Source organism: Erpetoichthys calabaricus, chromosome 18 (genome assembly GCF_900747795.2).
Source record: "Erpetoichthys calabaricus chromosome 18, fErpCal1.3, whole genome shotgun sequence".
Classification (NCBI taxonomy): Eukaryota; Metazoa; Chordata; class Cladistia; order Polypteriformes; family Polypteridae; genus Erpetoichthys; species Erpetoichthys calabaricus.
The window spans coordinates 62,831,794-62,842,687 of NC_041411.2; the positions used below are offsets into that span (position 1 = coordinate 62,831,794).

General features: G+C 39.1%; 1 protein-coding gene across 1 annotated transcript in view; it reads right to left on the bottom strand.

Moving 5' to 3' along the window:
- The window catches only part of si:rp71-17i16.5 (phosphatidylinositol 4,5-bisphosphate 3-kinase catalytic subunit gamma isoform), a 71,716-nt gene extending 61,022 nt beyond the window's left edge, over window positions 1-10,694 (bottom strand). Inside the window, 3 exon segments of the mRNA XM_028824723.2 lie at window positions 2,094-3,134; window positions 3,136-4,047; window positions 10,579-10,694. Of these exon segments, the coding sequence (XP_028680556.2) occupies window positions 2,094-3,134; window positions 3,136-4,047 (1,953 nt within the window). The 5' untranslated portion in view covers window positions 10,579-10,694.
- Window positions 10,695-10,894: the final 200 nt, after the last annotated feature.

The following is a 10,894-nucleotide window of genomic DNA, read 5'->3' on the forward strand; positions in this document are numbered from 1 at the left end:
TTCAGAATTCTTTTTCAGTATACATTATTTCAAAGATGTTGCCTGGATAAAAAACACCTCCTATAGAAGCAATATTAATCATCATATTTAGATCTGGAAACAATGAATGCATATAGTTTTAGTTATTTTTTTTTCTTCTGTGCTTTGGCTTCTTATTTTATCAAATTCATGGAAAAAATATGACTTTACATTGCCAGTTAAGATATTGGAAATGTGGAAAGGTAAAAAGAATTTTTTTCAAAATTTTTATTTACCGCATATACGTAGATAGATAGATAGATAGATAGATAGATAGATAGATAGATAGATAGATAGATAGATAGATAGATAGATAGATAGATAGATAGATAGATAGATAGATAGATAGATACTCGTGTTTAAGTTCTCCCATAGATAAGTTGGGGCTTGATTTTACCATATCATTTCCGGTATTTTATAATGTCAGTCGTATAAGTCGAATCCGGAAAACTCACGCTATTGGTCCAAGAGATTATGATATGCTAATGCCCCCCCATGAGAGAGTCACCACGGAGCACACAGCCTTTTTTTATGTATTGTGCCTACATGACCACACAGTAATACCAGAACTATTCCGAAGCAACATTTGCTCTGTTTTGTGTTTTTTGTATCTCACACCCTCATACACCTTTATCATAAGAGCATCCCTTATCTATGATGGAGCATTCGATGATCAGAAGAAGCTGGTTTTAAATTAAAAGTCATTGAAGTGGTGAAAGAAATTGGTAACTGCGCTGCTACAACAAAGTTCGATGTGTCTGAGAAACTGGTGTGACATTGGAGGAGGCAAAAAGATGTAAAAAAAAAAAGAAAAAGAAGTGTCGCATTTTTGAAGTTGGGGTCTGATTTTATGATCGATTTTTCAGATTTCAAGACCTGACTTATATGCGAGTATATACGGTATGTATATTACCAAACTTGTTGTGATTACTAATAAGTATTGTTTGTATTGGAAAGCTTCTTGGTTTTTCCTTCTGGTGGAAATAATTTCATATTGCAATAAATAACCCTTAAGACAATGTGGTCCCCACTAGGGGCGGCTTGGAGCCATGACAGAAAACGTCAGATCAAAGCCTGGTTAAGATTAATGTAATATGTGGGAATCTAACCCGAAATCCTTGTTGAAAAGTCAGGCGAACTAGCTATCGCAACCTGTGAGGTGGTCCATAGATCCCACTCTAGCATTTCATTCCACTCGCTATTCTGAAGCTGTAGCTGTCTTTCCTGATTATGCCCTGGTATTATTTCCAGACTTTGATGTAAATTTACAGCAATCCCAGTCTGTTATGAAATTTGAGTCAGATGTGGGGTTACAACCACTTGCATCAACGCCAATGTGCTCCCACAAGCCCCTTGATCAAGGCAGTTATACTGTATGTAAATAGCGTGACTTATGGTAAGAAGTCCCTGTGTGTTAAACTTCGTGTCTGTGACTTGAAAAACAAAGCTGTGTATTAAGAACAAATAAGCAGACCAACAAAGACTGTGTTTTGTAATTTCATCAGACAACGGTGTCCAGGAAAATAGTGTGACACCACAGTTAACTGCATTTCTTGTTGCTCCCCTAGAACAGTGGAAGAAAATGAAGAGGAAACATAATGTCACTTCCACCACCTTGTAGAAAGTTCTGATATTCGAGTCCAGCCGGTACTTAAGATCATCAAAGACTGGAAGCTGACATTCAGTAACGAACCAGCATCCAAACACGATGCATCTACAATATGTCTTTGGAAGTTCTTAGCTTGGCTGTAGAAGCCACTATTTCAAACATTTGGTCCTTTTCATTTCATTTTTTCTTTTTTTTGAAATCTCAAAATAAAACGGGGCTCCACCATAGACCCCAACACTTCACCTTTCTTCCACTATTGCATTTTTACAAGTTTAGATGTCAAAAGCATGTAGGTCTACATTTAGTTTTTTTACTGACCATTTTGATTACACAAGAACTTAGTGGTTATTCTGATATTCTTGGAATATTATTTCTGCTTAATCGTGTTTTATAAAACATTGCATCAGTACTCACTGTTGCTACGTCAAGTGCCCTGCTTTTTTGCATGTGTGTAATTATTAGTTACCTGCACCAGCTGGAGAAGATATCTCATCAGCTCCTCATTGTGTAGCTTTTCTAGTCTCTTGATGGACAGGTTTCTGACCTGTTTATCTGCAAAGTTGATGCTGAGCAGCTCAAGGGCAATGGATATGTCCAAATCAGTGACCTTCCACTGATTAAGTAGCCAACAGATGTCCTGAACGGCATTAGGGTCACCCCATTTCACCTTACTCAGAAATTTTGGTAACGTGGCGCCATACTGGGCGCTCTCCTCTCTGAACCTTCGAAGAAGTTCTTGATTGGTAAAAAAGGTGGATGAGGAAATAGCTTCTTGGGAACAGCATGGTGGTAATGAAAAGACAGAGTTTGAAGGAGAGGATAGGCTTTGTGGAAGGACAACTGGAAAGCTGTAACTCTCTAGGACAACACTAATGGCCATTGCGTTTTCAACATCTGGGTTAGTTTTGGAGGACATTTTGTCAACCTCATAAGTGAACAAGTCTTCCTCTTGTTCAGGGTAAGGCCACATGTGGAGGACATGTTCACCTTGGCAAAGTAGTGACCTGTGATCAATTAACAGAAGGTTCACAAAGTACAATGTTTTTGATTTGCCTTTGTTGAAGTCCACAGCCTTTGTAGCATCGCTGTTGGTTCCTATCACTGTAAAGGCCAATCTCGAAGCACTGGGTAGATTTTGAATTAATATGTCAAATTGTAGCCATGCATTCCACAGCACTTCATCTGTGAATGTCATGGGGTTTGACTGAACCGAAGAGAGGACATTAGTGCCATGGAGAATGCTGGCATCCACATACACATTTTGTGGTGCCTTGCTCGGCAGTTTAGGAATGTCTATGCCCAGAAGCTTTACCCTAAATTTGCGCCTACAGTCCCATAAGGAAATCATTTGAATCTCGTTAACATCCCTGCCCTCAAGCATCAGGTCTTCATGAGTATTTGCAAGCCCAGTGTAATCATCTATTAATGGCCAATCATCTTTTGGGACCTCATCCTCTTGAAAGGATGGCATTGGAATGATGGAAAGGAGGATCGCCTGCTTAGTTTTTTAGACAATGCTTGATCCAAATAAATTGAAAGAGTGGCCTCTCTCCTATCAGGTATTCTTCTCTTTGATAAACCTTTATAACCCAGTCATGTTCCAAATGTTGAAGAATAGTGTTTGGAGCTATCTTTTTAAAAAAATGCTCTAAGAGAACATAGGGAGTATCTTTGAGGTTTGCCTTCATGGTATAATTGTCTCCAGCATAGTAAACTGTAAAGTTTATATCAGTGTTTTTAGGATTCATAGTTTTTGGAAGAGGGATAGAAGAGGTCCAAGGCTCAGTTGCATAATTCTTTGAGTCTCGATTTCTGAGCTGCACTATTCGAGCAGATGCCAGCTTTCTTCGAGTGAAGCTAATTTCATTCAGACGATTCCCATTTGTTAGACTGAGGTCATAACCAATCAAGTAGGTTAATTCTGTCTGGAGCTGGTCTTTCACATCTGTGACCTTTGATGGTATGTTAACATATATAGTAACTTGCTGTTGTCCGTGTAGGTGAAAATATCTTACGGCATCGAGAGTCTTCAGGATCTGATAGTCATCATAAATTTCATACCAGTCATCCTCTTTCTTGTACAACAAATCAAAAGAACTGGGATCAACAATATTGTAGATCTCTGACTTGAAACCTTTTTCTTTGGCTCGCAGCCAGATATGGAGGCGTAGCTGGTGCACATTGGCCTGAGCTGACATTTGCAGCATTATGATTTCATTAGCAGCACGTTGAGATCTTTTTGCTGGAAGAACACAAAATGTCAAAACGTTGTAGCGACCCACAGATTTGGATACAGACGGCAAAAAGGCAGAATCATCATCATTGTCGTCATCATCACCACCAGATGTAGAAGATAGCATGTTTTCTACATCACTTGTACTGCCAAAGGTCTTCCTCCTTCCAAATGTTGCCATGCTCATCTACAAAATCACACAAGATAAAAAAATAAGTATTTAATGATGTGAACCACATATGGCTTCTTTGGTAGCAAACATCTCTTACATGGACCTTATTGAGGAGTAATACAGCTTCTTGAGTGTTAACTAATGTTTAAAGTTTTGGACTGGAATGCTTGAAGTTGCTGGACTAGAAACTTGTAGTCACACACTAACAAACAAATTACATAAAATTCTCACATCCCCTCGATTCAGTACAGAGTTGTGGGTGCAGCATTGGGTACAGAACAGGAACTGTCCCTGGATATGGAGCCAGTCCATCACAGAGCAGACTCATCACCCTGTGTTCATTTATGAGAAAACAATTAGCGATATGAATGTAAACTTTATTAGAGAGACTTCTCAGTTTCAAGTAAAAGCTTATACTTTTATTATGCTGCACTGTGCAGACGAAAACGACCCTTACCTTATCTAAGAGATAAACTATGCTAAAATTTTAGAAATGTCCTGGATCTTATCAAATTCTATTTCTGAGAAAAAACATTAGTAAAGATATTTGTAGTAACATAAGCAGTTATCTAAAAAAAAACAACAAAAATAAATAGCCTTGCAGCTGTTTGACAAAACCATTTTAAACATCATTAAATCTTGTATACAACAAAGTGAATTGCGTGTCATAAATATTACAATAGATTGTAATATTATAACATTATGACAATAAATTGTGCCATGATGGATTCAATGGTTTAGTAAACCAATCAATGGATTTTTGGACCATATAATAATAATGTTTATCTGCCATAAAAAATTCCAGTATTGTTATTTGATTTAAATACAATCAGTGCAAATTATAAGATACTCAGGAAAATACATCAGTATACTGTCACAAGTAGAAAGTCCCAAAGCATAAAGTCCCTAGGAATTCTAAGAAATACACACAAGGAAGGAAATTACCATCAAACCCCGACTAGACACAAAAAGAACAACAAAGGATTTATTGTCACAAAAATGCTCTTTTAAACTGTGAAGCAGGCAGAGCAGGAAATAAAAATAGTAATAATTCATTACATTTATATAGTACTTTTCTGACTGTTCACTAAGTGCTACCACAAAGGGAGGATCTGGGATGCAAACCCATGATCTTTTTACTGCAAGGCAGTAACGCTACCACTGCACCACCTGTGTGAAAAGGCAATGCAAGGCAAGTTAAAAAGAAAGGATTAGGTTAAAAATTCAAGAAACTCACCACACCATGAGTGCATTCAATGAACCACAAGGGACTGCAGGTTGTCTCCGCCTGTTATGGTATTACATGTGTTTGCGTATTTTGCAATTATTTTTGTTGTTTCTAAGTTGTCATGCTTTATTGTATGTGTTTTCTGTTACATTTATAATTATGTCTTTCTATATTCTATGTGGGTGGACTCCCCCTTGCCTGGCTGACTGATTAGAGCACCATCCAGGTTGCAGTCATGTGATCTTAAATCACAGGCTCTTGTTTATCCCACCTGTTACTATCCTGAAGCTGTTACCCATAATCCCTGTTGTGGGGCATCCAGTAAATTTAGTCTTGATGCAACCCTTAAATGACTTGATAGCCAAAAAATAAGGTGTATAATTAAACCAAGAGATCAAACCACCATGGGAATCTGTAATAGAAATTTACTTCAAATTAAAACAAAAATATATCACCAGTTCAGAAAGAAGCATGCAGTTTTAAACGCTTCTTTATTGAACATTCTCTCTTGGCAGTAAAGCTGTTTTGATAAACGATATTATATTAAGTACAAAATGTGATCTGTGTCTTCTCACTGAAGCCCGGCTTAGTAAATGTGACACTGTTCCCCTAGCTGAGACGTCACCAGATGGATACTCATTCCTTCATAAGTCTAGAAATTCTGGTCGAGGAGGAGGCCTTGTAACAAAATGCAAATCACTTCCAAAAATGTAGGCGACTTTACATCCTTTGAAGCATTCATTTTAAATATTAAAACAGATTCCAACACAATTATAGTGCTAGTCTACAGACCACCAGTGCCATATTCATTGTTCATGACTGAATTTAGCAACCTTTTATCTGATTTGGCTATAAATTATGATCACATAGTATTGATGAGGGATTTTAATGTGCACATTAATGTGGAAACTGACACTTTTAGCAAATGTTTTACTTATTTGTTAAATTCAGTAGGATTTTGTCAGTTTGTCAAAAGTTCAACTCATAATCATGACCACACATTAGATTAAATTATAACTTACAAAGTTGAAATTCAAAATTTAAATATTACTCCATTAAATGAAGTTATTTCCGATCACTACTTAATTACATTTGATTTAGTCCTACCCTTGCCAACACATTCACAGATTAAAACAAAGACAGTGCGACATCTAGATTGTAATTCTGCTTTAAAATTTATAGATACTTTGATTAAGTTGAGTGCAATTGTGGAAAACCATTTAGATGAGTCAGCTAACATCACATTATAATGTGACCTTGAGAGATGCTCTGGACGCAGTGACTCCCTTTAAAACAAAAGTGAACAAAGCACATAGAAACTCTTCCTGGTTTAATGAAAACACTCGAGCTCTTAAATTAGAGTGTTGAAAACTGGAGCACAGATGGAGAACAACAAAGCTGCATGTCTAAAAAAGCTCTCCTTAAAGCTCGCTCAGATTACATCTTGCCTGAAGAAGGGGCCTGAGTTGCCTCGAAAGCTTGCATATTGTAATCTTTTTAGTTAGCCAATAAAAGGTGTCATTTTGCTTGGCTTTTCTGTATGTTTAAAAAAATTTGTCGTGGTGAAATCCCCATCATTTCACTAGGCGAAACCTAACACAGGTCACAGAGTCACACCATTATACTGCATTACATGCCCTAACCTCCACTTGCAGCATTATCGATGTTACCCAGCACGCGATGCAGTTGTTCACCATTAAAATAAACAAAACACATCAAAATATTACCTTGCACTGCACCGCAGACATCTGAACTTATAACCTTTACGTTTGCAATAACTTTATATCAAAAACTAAAAAGCCATTAACTTTCTTTACAACTTCAACGACGATCTTAGACGGAAAGTTCAGCTGGCACTGTTTGTAAACATAGCACCTCGATTGTGACGTCACTGGACCAATAAGTAACGCATGAGCAGGCCTTGTTTTTTGAGATGGCATAGCCTTCTCTCTCCTCATCCCTGGGCCACCTGTCCTCTCTCTCCAGATGCTTCGTCCTGCTCCTGCTCCCGACTCCAGCTCTGTGATTGGAGGGAGGCGGCCCCTCTTATCCTCACCCGGATGAGCTCCAGGTGCTCCACCTGACGTCACGTCCTGGTGTGGCGGAAGCATCAGGAGAGCACCCGGAAGCACTCTGGGTGACCCTGGAAGGATCAACGTCCATTGGCGTGGCGGATGTAAATAAGCCCCGGGCTCCATGAGGCTCGGGGCACCCCCTGGCGGTGGATACGGGCCTCCACGGACTTGAGCCTCCCTGCTCCCCTTCCGTGGCCCTCTTCTGCTCCAGAGTGGTTGGCTCCTCATGGCCCGGAGGACAAATATGCCACCTCTTGGTCCCTCCAGGTGTCCCGGCCGGGTCTGAACCCCAGCCATGTACGACAATACATAGACCTGGTTAAAACTGACCACTGTATTCATGCTTGTTATTGGTTGGGAGACTTTGTTGTGTATAATAGAGAATGTGTAATTATTCTGTTTAACACTTCATGCCACTCGTTGTCCAGTTGTCTGTTTGTAACATAGAGTTAGGTCCATAAATATTTGGACAGAGACAACTTTTTTCTAATTTTGGTTCTGTACATTATCACAATGAATTTTAAATGAAACAACTCAGATGCAGTTGAAGTGCAGACTTTCAGCTTTAATTCAGTGGGGTGAACAAAACGATTGCATAAAAATGTGAGGCAACTAAAGCATTTTATTAACCCAATCCCTTCATTTCAGGGGCTCAAAAGTAATTGGACAATTGACTCAAAGGCTATTTCACGGGCAGGTGTGGGCAAGTCCATCGTTATGTCATTATCAATTAGCAGGTAAAAGGCCTGGAGTTGATTTGAGGTGTGGTGCTTGCATGTGGAAGGTTTTGCTGTGAACAGACAACATGCGGTCAAAGGAGCTCTCCATGCAGGTGAAAGAAGCCATCCTTAAGCTGCGAAAACAGAAAAAACCCATCCGAGAAATTGCTACAATATTACGAGTGGCAAAATTTACAGTTTGGTACATCCTGAGAAAGAAAGCAAGCACTGGTGAACTCAGCAACGCAAAAAGACCTGGACGTCCACGGACGACAACAGTGGTGGATGATCGCAGAATCATTTCCATGGTGAAGAGAAACCCCTTCACAACAGCCAACCAAGTGAACAACACTCTCCAGCGGGTAGGCGTATCGATGTCCAAGTCTACCATAAAGAGAAGACTGCATGAAAGTAAATACAGAGGGTGCACTGCAAGGTGCAAGCCACTCATATGCCTCAAGAATAGAAAGGCTAGATTGGACTTTGCTAAAGAACATCTGAAAAAGCCAGCACAGTTCTGGAAAAACATTCTTTGGACAGATGAAACCAAGATCAACCTCTACCAGAATGATGGCAAGAAAAAGTATGGAGAAGGCGTGGAACAGCTCATTATCCAAAGCATACCACATCATCTGTAAAACACGGTGGAGGCAGTGTGATGGCTTGGGCGTGCATGGCTGCCAGTGGCACTGGGACACTAGTGTTTATTGATGATGTGACACAGGACAGAAGCAGTCGAATGAATTCTGAGGTATTCAGAGACATACTGTCTGCTCAAATCCCGCTAAATACAGTCAAAATGATTGGGTGGCGTTTCATGATACAGGTGGACAATGACCCAAAACATACAGCCAAAGCAACCCAGGAGTTTATTAAAGCAAAGAAGTGGAAAATTCTTGAATGGCCAACTCAGTCACCTGATCTTAACCCAATTGAGCAGGCATTTCACTTGTTGAAGACTAAACTTCAGACAGAAAGGCCCACAAACAAACAGCAACTGAAAGCCGCTGCAGTAAAGGCCTGGCAGAGCATTAAAAAGGAGGAAACCCAGCATCTGGTGATGTCCAGGAGTTCAAGACTTCAGGCTGTCATTGCCAGCAAAGGGTTTTCAACCAAGTATTAGAAATGAACATTTTATTTCCAGTTATTTAATTTGTCCAATTACTTTTGAGCCCCTGAAATGAAGGGATTGTGTTAAAAAAATGCTTTAGTTGCCTCACATTTTTATGCAATCGTTTTGTTCACCCCACTGAATTAAAGCTGAAAGTCTGCACTTCAACTGCATCTGAGTTGTTTCATTTAAAATTCATTGTGGTAATGTACAGAACCAAAATTAGAAAAAAGTTGTCTCTGTCCAAATATTTATGGACTTAACTGTACTATATCCATTTTGTTTCTTTTTCAGAAATGATCATTTTAAAAGCATCGTTTCAGTTTTCATCGTTATAGGCACCTTTTTATTTAGCTTGGTTTTGTTTTTGTTACAAAAATAAAGTAGTTGACAAGTATTTTTCGGCACAGCTTTTTTCAATGAAATTAACACTGCAACTGGTCCAATGGTGAGGAGGAAGAGATATCTGAACTTGGAAAGAGAAGGAGGGGTTGGAGATTATAAGGTGCCAAGGAGCAATGAGTGGTTCTCTTTTCATTGATGGACTGGTTCTTAATTGTCAAATGATGTTTCACTCCTTAATGTGATTTATTCAGAGACGAGTGTTCATTAAACGGTAATTGATAGTCAAACAAGCAAAGATAAAAAACAAAAGTAAAGAAAAGCAAATTGTCTGATTCAGTTGGATCCAGATTTATTGATTACAAACATTAAGTATGATGTTTGGAGATGGAGCTCAATGGCTAATCCATTTACTGTTGCTCCTGTGCCTCACTTCATACTTTTGTACATCCACAGCAGAAATGATCCCCCTAGCTGGTGCATAGCAACTGAACAAAAGTGGGATCAGGACATAACACGGCTCAATAGTCACTACCAGAAATCAGATCTTGGAAAAAAGGGCCATTTGCTTTACTTCCTGAAGGGGAAAAACAAGACCAAGCAAGACTGACCAGGACAGAGCACAGCATATTTAGCAGCAAAGCATAGAAGACCTGGGAAATAGAGGTGGAGAGTGGCTTTTAGCCTGCTCACCTTAATTAGAAAAGACTATCAACTTTCTAATTCATATTAATTTAATATCTTGTGTGTGTGTTTTGTGTTGGATTAGTATAATGCCTAGGGCTGCCTTGACCTCAATGTTGCCTGGATAGGCTCTAAAAATAATGAATCAAAAGAATTGGGTTCACCAGTTCCAAATTCAACAAGGTGGGAAAGAGTCACATTTGAATAAATTGTGCACTACATGTTAGAATGACCACCTAAAAGGATTCTGTAACATAATGAATGCCATTAAATATCTTAACTGTTCTGAAAATGTTAGACTCGAAGGCTAGTTCATTAATATCAGTATAAGGTTCTAAAGGCACATACTGGTAAATGTTAAGAAGTCTAAACAAGTTTGTATCTTACCGTGTCAAAATGAGAGCCTGTCTCTAGCTCAGCTCATCACAGTTCCAGCCCGCATTACTACAACACAACCATTACTGCTGTCGTTGACTTGTGATTGTTTCCACAGTGAGAAACTGAAACTTCCTGTTCCTAATGTAAATTATTACCTGAAAGACTAGCTTATTGAGTGGGGAAAAAAAAACTCTGCACTTCCTCATTCAAACCGTAAGACAAACGCTGAAAGAGCCAAAGGGCTGCATGTACTTTGACCGACGTACAACCTGCCAGTCAGCGTGTGTATTTTTCTGAAGAAGGAATTCACTTGCCAGAGGGATCA